Source organism: Tiliqua scincoides, chromosome 5 (genome assembly GCF_035046505.1).
Source record: "Tiliqua scincoides isolate rTilSci1 chromosome 5, rTilSci1.hap2, whole genome shotgun sequence".
Taxonomy (NCBI): Eukaryota; Metazoa; Chordata; class Lepidosauria; order Squamata; family Scincidae; genus Tiliqua; species Tiliqua scincoides.
This window is the reverse complement of record NC_089825.1, coordinates 92,506,013-92,520,783: the sequence shown is the minus strand read 5'-3', so window position 1 is coordinate 92,520,783 and position 14,771 is coordinate 92,506,013. Positions and strand designations below refer to the sequence as shown.

Sequence of the window (14,771 nt, the reverse complement as noted above, 5' to 3'; positions counted from 1 at the left end):
TGGAATCACTGAAGTCCGTCTTTGTATTAGGACACCTACCTTTCACCAGAGCTTTGAGCAGGACGGTTTCAAACTCCTCCAGGCCCTCTTGATCTGAATAGACAGTCACAAGCTCCCGTAAAGCTCCAATACGCTCCACCTGGTGAGAAGAAACATTGAGAGACCTCAGAAAAAGATTAGATTTTTTTTTTTCTCCCCAGACAGAGATTTCCAAGGGCAAACCCCCTCTACCCTGAAAGTTGAACCTTCTGGGAGATGGAAAGAAAGTCTTAGGATCCCATGTGGCGTAGGAGGAACCTAAGAAAACGGGGCAAGATCTGCCTTAGGTGCTGGGGAGCCCAACTGGAAACAGTTTTTGCGGGGCCCAAGGTCTGCAGAATCTTAGAGATGAAAATCAAATTTATTATAGACTTTATAACTCAGTGGTTGAATGGAAAGCAGTCAAAATATGTGCTTAAAATGTGCATGTGCATTAATGGGTCTGATATAATAATACAGTAAAATTTTAATATAAATTTATAATTTTAATATTAAATTGCAGACATGCATTCCTACAAGCAAAGAAACACAATGTGTGAATTAGCTTTGAAATGCAGTTGTGACAAAACCACTTGTTTTGGTGACTGTGAAACGATTAGTTAAAGTATTAATTTCACTTTTTATTTTTACCCTAGTGGGGGGAGGGGCCCTTAGGTGCAGTTGGTTTAAAGCCGGTCTTGGATTTGGGGTACCCACAGAGGAAGAAGTAAACACTGAGGAGAATTCAGGATCCCCACCTCCTCCGCCAACTCCTCCAGTTCATTGTCGGGGAATTTCCCCTGCATCTTCTTCATTGCCAGTGCCTTCAGGGGCTCTTCAGCTTGTGTTTCTTCCAGCAGCTCAGCCAAGCAGTCAGCAGCCCCCCCAGATCCTGCCAAGAGCAGGCAGGGGATAGAGGCTCGTACTGCCTCAGCAACACGCTGGAGACACGAACAAGTTAGGGTAAGAAGATGAGTTGCAGAGGAACTTAATAAGCTGCCCCCTCCTAAGGACTCTTCTTTAGGTTGGGTCCTGGCTACTTCTCTACCCTGAACTCATCAATGGCTCTTTCCCAGCAGGCCTTCATATTCATCCACAAGTATCACTCATAAAGGCCCCCTTTGAGTGTCCTTCCCTCTCAAAATCCCCTATTTTTGATCCTCTCCAACTGCTTTCATTCTATGCATATCCATCTCTGCCAATGGTTTCTCTATATTGTATATTATTATATAAACAGTAGAACCTCCAAAGTTAACCACCTCTCTATAATGACCACCTCCTTAAGTTGACCTAATTTTCACAGTATGGACACTGCATATACACTACGGGAGACCAACCTCTCTATACTGACCACCTCCATAAGTTGTATCTTGACCACTTTGACCATTGCACAGAGTATTAATTTACCCTCCGTAAGTTGCCCACTGAACGCGATACTGTGGGCCTGTGTTTTGTCTGGTTTGTCCCATCTTGGAAAAGCAAGAAGCCACACAACAATCCCTCCCCTACGCCTGCTAGCGTGTGTACGAAAGGGTTTTTATAGGTGGGCACACTGCACATAGCCGACAGACCTGCGCTGGCTGCCGATTGTACCTGGATATGTACAAAGTTGTGAGGGACATGAGGTTGCTTGTGCATAGTGAAGCCACTGTCCTTTCACTTTGGGTCCCATCACCAGTGCATTACTTTACTCTTATATTGAAACACAACTGCTATTTCACTGCCTATTCTCCCGGTTTGGAGAGATCCTTCTGGAGCACTTCACAATCCGTTCTGGTCTTCACCACTCAGAAAAGTTTAGTGTCATCCACAAACTTGACCACCTCCCTGTTTATCCCTGTTTCCAGGTCATTTATGAAGATGTTGAAAAGCACCAGTCCCAGGACAGATCCTTGAGGCACTCCACGTTCCACCTCCACTTTTTTTGGTCAATTGCCCATTGACACCCACTCTCTGTTTCGGGGTCCTCAACCAGTTCCCAATCCATGAGAGGACCTGTCCTCTTATTCCCTGACTGTGGAGTTTTCTCAACACCTTTTAGTGAGGGACCATTATCAAACACCTTCTGGCATTTAGTGAATCTGAGGAGACCCAGTGGAGGCCAGGCAGCCTAAGTAAAAAAGTGTTGGTTTTTTTAGCTGTTGGGCTATGTAACATGCTACATGCTATGGGCTGGCAAGGGATAGCATTGGTCTGCCTGTCTGCTATGAAACCAAGTATTTTTTTTTTTTAACTCTCATACAATTTTTTTTAAGCTTATGAATTTTCAGGGGTTTTTTTAAACACTGATTGTGGACAGTTTATTCTCGGTCTCTTGATATAGATATAGGTGATATAAATAGTAAGCATCACAAGAGGATCAATTCTCATGGATATTTGCAGTATAACTTTTTAAAAATCCAATCTAAATAATAACTTGACCTTGCGTTTGTTGTCCTGGGAGTTAAACATGATAATATTTAAATGCCTTTTTTCCCCCCATATGTTGACCACCTCCCTATGTTGACCAATTTCCTCCAGTCCCTTGGGTGGTCAACTTAAAGAGGTTCTACTGTATTATATTTATTATTATATTATCTGTCCTCCTGTAGCCTCCTGGTCTGCCCTGATCAGTCCCTCCTCCAGAATCACACACCCCTCTCCCTATCCCTCATTATCCCTTAAAATCTGCCCACTCAAACCTTCCCCCCAATCTTCCCCCATCCCCCTCAGATTCAAAATTTGGGAATTGCTTCACCCCACATACCTCCTTGGTGCTACCTGAGCCCTATCTCTACCTTCACCCTCTCCAGTACAGATGCTTTTGTCTTCTCTACTCCTTGATGGCCCCTGTTATCATTCCAGCACCTCTGGGTGATCACCTTTACACACGACACCCCTTTCCCTATTTTCCAAACCCACAATCATCTCTCCCTCCATATCTGTTCATCCTCACTGTTCCTTGCTCTATGACTGTGCCCCCTCAAGCTCTCTTTCGCTTGAACCCTTCTCAAGAATATCACCCCATTACCTTGAACATGGCTGAGTCCCCACTGATGAGCAGTAACAACACAGGGATCTCAATACTCCCAGTACCTACAAGGGAGGTAAGAAGGGGAACATTAGGCAAGAGAAGAGAGGCACTGGAAGCTGAGCCTGAATCATAACCTCGATCCCTCCACCACAGTGGAGTCACACTGCCTGATAGCAGCTCTGCAGAATCTCAGATGGGAATCTTTCTTTGCCTTACCTGGAGATGCTAAGGATTGAAACCAGAACCTTCTCTATTCAAAGCAGGTGCTCTAGCACTGAGCTATGGCCTTGCCCAGATGTCCTAGCAGTAGCAAATACTAGAAGCATAATATAAGGTCCAAAGGGATGAGTATTTCTGGGAACTAGAAAGGAAATATTCTGGGAGGAATGTTGATCGGGGTGTAAAACTGTAGCAGCAGAAAACCAATGGAGTTTGGGGCAACCTGGTATGAACAAGGCAGCAAACTCTGGTCTCACTGGAGTGGTAAATTTCTGTTTCAGCACATGTCCACAAATGCACACACACAATGTATATGTATATACACTCCCACAACCATTTTATCATGTGAGCCCCAGTCTCCAATTTGAAGTGATACAGCTCCCAGGTTTAACCATATCACTGAAAACCAGGCCTTTTCCTTTATGAACTGGGGAAGCAAGCTCTTTTCTACAGAGCCAAACCAAGCTTCATCACCACAAGCCTAGCATAATCTGGCTTGTCTAACATATGCCAGTTTTGTGATTCTATCAAGACGAGACTGCAGTGAGAGAACACAATTTCTCAGCTCAGTGCTGGTATTAAAGGAGCATGAAATAGAAGTGGCTGTAACCCAACAGGGAATGTTGGCTTTCGCAAGCAAGGAAAAATGAATGAGCAGGAAGGACGCTAGATTTTTAAACTGTGAGTAGCTGAGGCTGCAACAGTGCTGAAGCCAGGTTCCCAAGGGCCGGAAGCAAAGCCCTTCACTGGGCCCCCAATGGTTCCCCCTCTCCACCCCCTACCCACCATGACTGCACCATGACTAAAGGTTCCAGTACCCACTAAAGGTGGGCCCTCTCATAGGCTTGGCCAAAGGTCAGCCTAGCTGACCCTGATGTTATTCATGCCTAACCATACTTACAAGAGAGTGTAAGTCCCATTAACATTAAAGGGATTTACTTCTGAGTAAACATGCCTAGCATTTTGTTGCATGCAAGAACCAGTAAAACAAGGAAAGGTGCTGTTTTTCTTTCACTGCAGGGAAATTGGTTTGGGAGCCACAGTATAAGGCTGAGACCCATGGGAAATGCGGGAGTGGGAAGCAAGAGTTATTTATCATCAGTTCTGGACAGAGAAGGAGCCATGGGGAGGTGTAACTCACAGAGAGTAACGTTACTAGGGAGTGAGTTGGAGTAACTATGGTAAGCACTGGAAATATAAACAGTGTGGGAGAAGTCTCTCACCGCCAGCTCTCACTTTCTGTTGGGCAATGTAGCGTTCCAGACGGGCACGGAAGGATGCCTCTCCCCCTGCTCTGCCACATGTCCCATCGTCCACTAAGAAGAAGGCAGAGTGATTGGCATCTAGAGGGCAGAAAGGGCTGTCTGGGACAATCCAGGGGTAACGTGCTGGGAACGAACCCTGCAGGAGAAAAGAAATGAGGCGAGAATGAACGAATGCCTAGAATGCCCCTTGTCTGTCTCACCCAATAGACCCTTCTGTGACCACTCCATGCTCTCTATGCCCCCTTTTGTGAAGGCCAGCAGTTCCCCCCATACCTTGGGGTTCACAAGACAACGGTTCTGCTGCACGATGCCCCATGGAGCAATGCCCATCGCCACCACATGGGTGCTTCGGTTAGTACTGGCTGTGGTGTGGTCCCTCACAGCTTCTCCCACATGTCGGCCCACACCAGCTTGGAGACCACCGGTCATAATCCAGGCACCTGTGGAAAAGAGGAAAAGCTGGGGAGATTGTGGAAAGGGGGGTGCACTTTACCAAATTTTTAAATGGACAAACATTTGTACATTTTAAGGCAACTGTTACCCTGCACATGCCTGATCTTGTCTGATCTCGGAAGCTAAGCAAGGTCAGGCCTGGTTAGTACTTGGATGGGAGACCGCTTGGGAATAACGGGTGCTGTAGGCTTATACCATAGTCTTTTGAGACTGAAGGCTGCCAACCATTTGTACATTTTATTTTGTCTGAAAGTAAAACAAAACTTTTTTCTCCCTCATTTTTTAAAAATGTAATTCTCGGGCTCATTCTCTGAGTTTAAAACAACTATTTCTGCCTCTTGTGCTAGATATATTGCAACTAGTTCATGGTTAAAAAATGGTCATACAAGAATGAGGACAATAATTTCACTTGAGGACACACCTACTGGCCAAAGAGCACTCCTGTCTTCATATAAACTTGTTATCTTAACACAGAGGGCCCAGCCCTATCATGTCTCTCTGTGAGTTCACACCCTCTCAAACAGATCCAGAAATACCACTCGTTCTCTCACCCACATGCACACAAACCTTTAGGTTCACACAGCACTGATAGCTTCAATCATGCATGCAATTTTCATCTGCAGAAATCACACTTTCCAAGAATATACACATGACTCCACTCGTAGAAAATACACCACAAAACCACAGCCTGCTTGACAACATGTGCGCATGCACAGATACATAAACACAATGTCTCCAAGTACCAAACAGAGGTTTTAAATGTTCTCCGCATCGATGCACCTACATGCTTGACAAACACAACGAACAATTGGCCCATATAATTCTCCCTTGTTGATGCCTCCCTTATCTCTGCTTCTTCTCCCACCTTGAAAGCCTTCATACAAGACCCTAACAATCTAGGGAACGAAGAAAGAACCTATTGACAAAACTAATGAACTGGTGTAGTAGTTTGGGAGTTGGACTTAGATATAGAAAATGCAGGTTCAAATCCCTGCTCAGCCATAAAGCTTCCTGGGTAACCTTGGGTTAGTCACTTTCTCTCTCTCTTACCCTCACTTACCACACAGGGTTGTTGTGAGGAGGAGAGGAGAAACTATGTACACTACCCCTGAGCTCCTTGGAAAAAGGGTGGTATTAAAATGTGAAAAATAAAGAAATAAACCAATAAATACATAAGTCAAACAGGTCTATGCAGGGTTGAATGAATCATAAAAGACAACCACCACCCTATTTCCTTATTTGTTTGATGTTGCTAATATTTTAACCCGAGTGCTCATAGAACCACAGATTAATAAGTAAAGAAACATGAAAGGCCATTGCTGCCTTCAGGCAATGCGCTTCACTTCCTGTTCCTATTGCAGTTAACCCCAATACACTTTAAATAAAACCATGGAATCTGACTGCAACATGCCCTGGTCAGCAACGCGTTTTGCTGAAGAGCAGCTTTGTAAAGGCATACCTGGGCATACCCAGGCTAAGATCCCAGTTTCCACCTCACACACCAGCCTGTTATCAAATTATACCCATTCTCCCAGATGTTGTTCATTCATCCCCCTCTTTTGCACCTGAAACTGGTCATTAGGGGCCCAGGGGGCATCTCTTGGCAGACTAGATTTGGCCAAGAAGCTGCCAATTGCTGACCACTATCTTAATCATAAGATCATTGTGAACGAGATTGAATCCAGCCCTCTGTCAATGCAGGCAGTCCACAAGTACAGTATCCCTGGTAAATACCTGCTTAATTTACATTTCTCTCTCTCTCTCCCCCTGTTCCAAAACTGCTGTCACACCACACACATACTCCTTCACTGGGGCAGGGGGGGTCACCTTCTTCAAGCACCAATCTCCAATGATCTCCCTTTTATCCGTTCTAAGGGAATCAATCAGTCCACATACAGCAAAGCGGAGTTTGCTAAAAAACCTTACTACAACAAAGAACTGCCACCATTGTAACACAGGCGGAAAGAAACAAAACAGGAAAAAGAAGCTAATGAGAAGTCTAATCAAAACTGGAGAGTGCAACCCACATGAGGAACTCAATAGGTAACTTATTTGCTTACTGGTGGGGATGAATACAATACATATACCCAACCCACACCAGCTGATGTTGTGCAGATCTAGCTTGCACACTGTTGCTGTTCCAACATGCCCAACCATTGGCTCCCACTGAGGAAACATGAACTCATATAACAAAAGTCGTAACCCACTTAAGATGAGGAAATGGTTGGCCTGCCATAACACCATGATTTTGCAGTCTGCCGTGTGACAGATAATAACAACAACAACAACAACAACAACAACAACAACAACTTTATTTTTACCCCGCCTTTCTCCCCGAAGAAGGCAGCTTACAATAGATTAAAACAGATTGAAAACATAATTTAAAACAAATAAAAACATATTAACAGATGAAAGTGGGGTAGGCCCAGTTGTAGACCATCACATTGGTATATGTTTGTAAGCCACGGTGCCCAAATCAGCAGGACCAGTGCATTGCGTGACCACCTGAGAATTAGTTCTATAACACCACTGATACAAGCGATAAGGGCTGGAATACAGACAACAAGGAAGAAAAAGGAAGACGCTTTTGCCTTACCTGTGCTCTGCGCTGCTTTGACCAGCCCTTTCCGCAGCACATCCTTCAGCCAGGCTCTCACGCGCACCTCGCCTTCACCCCCCACCACCGACACCACCAAGTTGGGGTGTGGGATTTTCCAATGATGCGTTACCAGGGCATAGGCGGCTGAAGGGTCCGAAATGTCTGACAGACGAATGAACTGATGCAAGGAGAGCAGGGAGGGAAGGGTTAAGAGGTGGTTCGTCAGATGATGAGCCACAGTTCCACCTTCCTAAGATGCTATCATTGGACCCTATACACCAACTGTCCTTCTTTATCAAAGACAATCGCTGTTTTCTGGAACCTATTCCTGGTAAACATCTGGTTCCTATTTGTGTTGTATGGGGATACCTTGTCAATGTGTTGCCAGTGTGAGGTGCTTGAGAAGTTGTCGTTCTTCAGGGTTCTCACACTCACACACACAGTCTAGAAGCTAAATCTTGGAAGATCTCTCTCTCTCTCTCTCTCTCTCTCTCTCATTGGTTTGCCAGATCTCAGGTTTTCAACCAGAGACTAATGTTTTGGAGTTCATCTCAGGCTCTCCAGCTCATATCTCAGATTCTCAGCACAACACTTGAGAGTTGGAGGGCCATCTCTATTGCCTCCTGCTGCTTTCCATACAAAATTTTTGTGCATTGCGGGCACTACTTCCTCTCATTAAGAGGGAAAAGAGAGGCAGGAGGTCTGGTCTAGAGGGTACAGCCTGAAGATAACATCCGCAGGTCGCCAGTTTGAGGCCACCGGCACCGTGCGACCTTGAAGCAGCTGACAAGCTGAGCCGAGTTATTCCATCTGCTCTGAGCGTGGGAGGATGGAGGCCAGAATGTGAAACCAGTTCAGAAAGAAACATCTGAATGTTGTGGTTCTTGAAAGATAGAACCTTCTTTCAATTGTAAAAATCCCTACAGGGATTTAAATAGTCTGCCTATGTAAACCGCCTTGAATAAAGTCTGAAGAGAAATCTGATGACCAAGAAAGGCGGTATATCGTACATGTATTATTATTATTATTATTATTATTATTATTATTATTATTATTATTATTATTATTATTAAAAGAGGCGGTGGGGTGGCAGTGGGCCTATACTGCAGCAGTGCCACTGGCTGTACCAGTAATAATAATAATAACTTTATTATTAAAGTATTATTTTTAAACACTGCTTTAAGAAGTGCTTCACTTCTGAAGTGAAGTGAAGTGCTTCAGGTCTGAAAAAACATACTATAATATTTTTCACTGGAAAAAACTGGAGAAATTATCCCCCCAAATTTTTCCCTTTTCCCACCCCTTTGCTGTGGGGCTCCATCCTCGCACCAAATGCTTTTGTTCACTCAGTAGAAAACAACAATGTGATATCATCAGACCCCAACTTGAGCCATCAGAGACCCTGCCTCCTAAATCACAAGTTTGGGGATAACTCTCACTTGGCAACCTTAGTTTCTAATTATTATCAAACATGGTAATGCACGCATATGAACACAATGGTGCCTTGTAGTGCACATATAGGTTATGCTGGAGGGGCAAGTGCCTGAATGACAAATAGCTTGTCACCCATTGTTGTATCATTAACTAAAAGCTCAGACCTAGTCATGTGTACTCAGAAATAGTCCTATTAACCTCGTTGGGAGAAACTCTGAGATAAGGATTGCCTAAGCCTGCAATCCTAAGCACACTATCTTGATAAGTAAGTTCATCAAAATCCAGGAGACTTTAGAGAAAATAAGATTTGGATGGCAGCCTTAATGTAAAATATACTGTTATTTCTCTTTCAAAAATCTAACACTGGCGGAAAATTTCACACAACCCCCGCATGCCAATGCACTTTGCTGCTTTTGTGCCCCCTCTGCAATATATTTGTTTCCTGGCGCCAGCTTTGAACGCACAGTCTGTCATTTCACCTGCTGGGAAGGCTCATATTGAGCTGCTGATAACAGATTGCAGTGCAATTGTGCTCTTTTTCTAGCATATCTATAATCTCAAGAACAAACAACCTTCTTGGTTGTTTGAGCAGTGGAAGACTGGCTTGTGCAGAGCAAATCAATACAGCACAGAGCCCGTGGAGTCATAGGCCACCAGGGCTTGGACCATATAAGGATAGGGTGGTTACAAGCATGTCCCTATTGTAAAATGTTGGAGGGTATGTTAGACCAACTCAACCATACCCTCCCATCCCCATGGTTAGTTTAGCTTGGAGTCCACAAGCTCACCTTGCTGGGCCTGCGCCCAGCACCCAGAAACTCCACTTCCCCGTAGGCGTCGGTGGGCCTCTCTGTTGTGTGCTGGGCTGACTCCCATTTGCTGACGATGGCTGCTCCAAAGGCATCTTCTGTGGCTACAGAAACGTGATTACTGCGAGGGCTCCCACACTGGCACAGGGAAGGGCCACTACAGAATGGGGAAGCACAGAGAAGAGATCTCAAGAAAGCTGTAGCCGTAAGCACACAGCCCCATGGATAGGAGCTTCTTCCCATTTCTCTGGGTCCAGGCCACCTGCTGATCTTGGGGCCACAACCAGCCCTTAGTCAGGCTCATTTCGAACATTTAAATGGAACAACTAACATCTTTGTCTGTTATAATGCTCTTTTTTGCTTTTAAGTCTGACTAGATCCTGCCTTGTTAATCCTGCCTTGGCTGTCTAAACATAAAATGCCAGTGCCCCGCATTCCTCTATGCTCCAGTTAGCTGCTTGTCAAGATACTAACAGCCCAGTATGAAACATGTTTACTTGGAAATATGGTAGATACTCTTGCCAAGTAATCAAGCTCCAATTATCACTTTGCCTTATCTTATCAATCAATCAGAGGGCAGAGCCTTTCAACTCTGAACAATTTGGTTTCTCTGCTCAGCTCAGCAAAGCTCAGGCAGGTACCGCCGTAGTTGTTATAGTGATTTTCCTGGGACATTCCAGCCAAAGTTAACCTTTTATTCTCCTTCCTTCTGCTGCAGCCTGGTTCTGCTTTGCAAAGCAGGTCTGTTTTTTGAAACACCAGGATGGGATCCTCCTTCCCAGGCTACAATTCAGTGCACCATTACTTAAGAATAACACCCATGGAAAGCAGTGGGTCTACTTCTGAGTAAAAAGGGTTGCAAATATCTCATCTCTCTGCTGTAAGTTGAATTGCACGCTCTCAGTTATGTGTTATGGGTTGTATGTTGTATATAGAGCCAGACACCTTAAAGGTGGATTTGATTCATGGTGGTTCCCAACCTTTTTCACTTGCATATCCCTTGGCAGCCTATTTCCATAAATTGCACCCTTCATATCAGCAAAATGTTTGTAATTAATAATACAAGCCTTCATCTCCTCCATATGAAAGCCCAGACTTCATGTATTCATCACATATTTTCTCTTTTCATCTGTTTGAAGAAGCTCAGGGATTTATCCTTGGTGGGAGTACAGGAGTGCTATACATATACATGTGTGTCCCTGGTTTCATTTGCAATATAACTTAAGAACATAAAGAAGAGCACTACTGGATCAGGCCAAGAGCCCACCCAGTTCAACTTCCTGCATTGGTCAAAGCCAGTGTGGGTGTGTGAGACACCAAAAGGGCCTCTTTTCTACAGCGGCGGCATTTCCCATTGTGATGGGGCCTGTATGAAAGGTGCAGAGGTGCCTGGTGATGGGTGTTCCCACTGCAGTGGCAAACTGCTCCACAGTGGTGTCACAAGTGTTGGTGTCACCCAGTGCAGTAACACATGGTGTCACCCCTGTGGACCACATCCCTCCTTGGAGTTCTGGGCATGCCCGATCTGCCAGGTCAGCCATCTCCCACTCCCTCGTCAGATGGACCCGGCTCATGGACAGCGAAAGACAGAGACTGGGCTGTCCCAGATGGCCAGGTAGGCCTGGGCTCTGCCTTTGGAAGCACGATTGATCTGGGTCCTGGAAATGGGTAGACCCAGACTCACAGAGGAAAAGTCTGATTGGCCAGCCAGGTCTACTGGGGTGGTAGACCTGAGCTCCAGAGCTTTTTGTGTCACCTCCTCTAATGGTGCAACCCGGTATGGTCTGCACCCCCCACACTCCCATAGTTACACCACTGCTGCTCCACACTATGGCTCCGTTTATTCTCCAGCCCACTGATGTTGTGCTCTGCCAACTGTCTTGCCTTCTGGACAAGGTTAAGTTTCTGCTAACTGGTTAAGAGGCACTTTTTCAAGTGGCTGCTCCTCTTTTATTTAGCAGGACGAGAGTAACTGGCCCACCTCACCCCAGCAGTGTCTTTTCTAGTGGCTGTCTGCTGGTGTTGCATCTTTTTAGTTTGTGAGCCCTTTTGGGACAGGGAGCCATTAGATATTTGATTTTCTCTGTAAACCGCTTTGTGAACTTTTTGTTGAAAAGCGGTATATAAATACTGTTGTCGTTGTTGTTGTTGTTGTGGAAGTCTTATTGAAGAGGGTCCTCCAGGTCTCCTCTGGCAGCAGCTGGATGAACTGCTCAATTTTAATCAGGGACAAAGTCTCTCTTCCCTGGTACTGGCTTCTGCCACTATCACTCACATCTCTCAAGCTCAGGCCAATTGATAAGTTAGTTGGGGGTAAGGTGGGCTTCACCTTGATGGTGCAGAAGCACTTATGTGAGTGCCCTGGTTGGAGTCCCAACCTGGCCCTGGTCACTTCTTGAAGGGCTCATAGTTATTTTTGTCCCTTTGGGCCAAATCTGCAGCAATGTCCCCCCCCCCCCCAGCTGCATTGAGCAGGGGCCTCAGTTGTTTCACAGTTAGTCATAGGGATGCTATAGTCCAGTGATTCTCAATTTTTTTAACCCTGCCACCCACCTTCAGTGCAGAGTTCTGCAACCCAGAAGTTTTGGCAGCTATGTGATGATGTCATCACACCACCACCAAAACTTCCAGGTTGCCACGGTACTTTTTTTTTTTTTTTTACACAAAAAGCCCATCACTGGAGCATGTTTTTGTCAGCGAGAACATGACTAGTCCCAGAAACAGGCTGGGTTGTGTCATGTTCTTGCTGACAAAAGCATGCTCTGGAGCCAGATGTTTTGTGTTTAAGAAACGTGAAAACTTGGCAACCTGGAAGCTCAGCAGAGCTTAGGGTGGCATTACATTACCCTCCAAAAATTGGGTCATGACCCACAGTTTGAGAACCGCTGCTATAGGCCATGCAGCCTGCTCAAAGTGGACCACACAAATGACAGCACCATTCCCTCAGCAAAACAAAGGGAGTTTCTTGGCATCTACCGGGATTGGGTTGGCTGCAATCAGAGATCAGCCCTTGCTGGATGCACTTCATCTCCATGGCTCATGCCATTCTAACTTCCTTTTCCTCCTCCACTGCCAGCCACTTTTCCTTCTCCTCCTTTTCAGTTGCTAGGTACCTCTCTTCTCCCTCAAGGCCCTTTTGTTTAGATTCTAATTCATTCCCTCTCATTTCTAGTCAGAATTGCATGTGTTCCACAGTCATCAGCCCTCCCCGCCACTTCTGAAGTCCAACCACTGTAAGGGGAGGGGTCCCTGGGAATGATCAGCCTCATGCAATTGGGAATTCTCCATATTACTGGGCCCTTCCATGGCTTCAGGAACCCAAATACTGAGCTCTGGGCTTCAGAGCCACTGGAGCTTCTAACACAGCTTTTCCACTTTGCAAGAGCATACACAGAGTGTTGCTCTTATCTCTCTATCTGCCCTAACTGAAGTGCCATTCCCAAGTGGCAGAAAGTAGAACGCTACTCCAGTCATTATGTGTCCATGTCCACACTTGCAGCCACAGGGGCACAGATGACTATTATCTTCGAATGGTTTAGCAGCCCCTTCAGGATGTTGAGACATCACAGAAGCATCTAGGGCAATAAGAAGGTCCATAATAGGTGACAAATAGAAGAAAATCAGGAATTTTCATCACAGTGGGTATTGGAGCACGAAGGTCTAAGCAGAGTTCAGTGGTGGCAAATGGCAAATTAATTATTAGGCAGCAATTAATTATTATTGCCTCCAAGGAGATGGACAGCAACAACAGAAGGCAGGAAACAAGGAAGCAGCAAAGTGATGTGGAGTCCCAGAACCAGCAAAGGGGCTTCCACATCCTTGCCTATATGTGGATCTTGAGAAAAGGAGGGGGGGAAAAGCAGGCATTACTCACCCTGCTTCATTGGGTTGCTCAATAAAAGTTGTGCAAATTTTCTTCTTGAAGAGTTTGGGGATCCATGCCTGGGGAGAAACCAGGAGTTAGGGAAACTCTGGAGACACCACCACCACCCCAATCCAGGCCTTTACACTTTGATTCCTCACAAAACTGTCCTAGACTGAGGACCTAGTCAGTACCTGGTCCTTCTGATTGGAATTGGCCATATAGCGCAGCAATTGGATACCGGCAGTGCCAGGAGGGACTTGGAGTCTCCAGGCACTTTCTCCAGTGTCTCACCTAGAGACTGACTGAGTGAGCAATCATGCGAGAGGAGAGCCGGCTGGCTTTGAGGTCCAACCCCCTGACATCAGCACCACACCCAGCTCAGGAACTTGCCTGACTGGATAAACACCTCTGACAGAATGAAGTTTACCTGGCGTCAGATTGGGAGGAAGGTGACCCTCCTTGCCGGAATAGCATCAGGGTGAATGCAGTAAAGAACTACTGTTTCTCATTCCTAGTGTCAGGGATATATTGGATTGTAAAGCAAACAGCACATTATATTCCCTCTTGAAGAATACTGCATAGAAACCTCCAGAGATGAATGGGTTTTTTGGTCATGGTAATGCGCTGCATTTGTGATAAACTGTCCTGTTCAGTTCAAAGATTCAACTGTGATTCAAGTGATGAGAACCCAAGTGATGAATATGCTTGTGTGAAATAGTGTCTGCAGCCTAGGGATCAGATGTAGGCTAGACATGCATTCATAATTCATTTTGAGGTCTCATTTTCCCTGTCTTCCAACAAACTGCCTCTCCTGTCATTTGCTATAATTGGATAAGGGGAGTTGTGTTAACAATAAATGGGGAATGGAAGTAAATAAATGAACCAATGCCAGGTTGTTGGGGGACCAGGACCAAATCCTCCACTGGGCTCTCTGTGGTGCCCCCTTGCTGTCACGTTGGGCTCTACCACTGCCACTGATCCTGAAGGGGGGTTTCAACTATTGCCCAACCCCTGATACCACCCCAGGGTCAATTTCGGGAGGCTCTGCCTCTTACAGATGTTGTGGTCCTCTTCTTGTTCTTCTGATACACTTCCA

General features: G+C 45.5%; 1 protein-coding gene across 1 annotated transcript in view; it reads right to left on the bottom strand.

Moving 5' to 3' along the window:
- The window catches only part of TRPM4 (transient receptor potential cation channel subfamily M member 4), a 32,610-nt gene extending 18,717 nt beyond the window's left edge, over positions 1-13,893 (bottom strand). The window contains exons 1-9 of the mRNA XM_066629279.1: positions 13,867-13,893; positions 13,685-13,752; positions 9,790-9,967; positions 7,565-7,745; positions 4,789-4,955; positions 4,474-4,651; positions 3,029-3,093; positions 777-959; positions 40-139 (exon numbers count right to left, since the gene is read on the bottom strand). Coding sequence (XP_066485376.1) covers positions 40-139; positions 777-959; positions 3,029-3,093; positions 4,474-4,651; positions 4,789-4,955; positions 7,565-7,745; positions 9,790-9,967; positions 13,685-13,752; positions 13,867-13,893 — 1,147 coding nt within the window. The remainder of the gene's footprint in view (positions 1-39; positions 140-776; positions 960-3,028; positions 3,094-4,473; positions 4,652-4,788; positions 4,956-7,564; positions 7,746-9,789; positions 9,968-13,684; positions 13,753-13,866) is intronic.
- Positions 13,894-14,771: the final 878 nt, after the last annotated feature.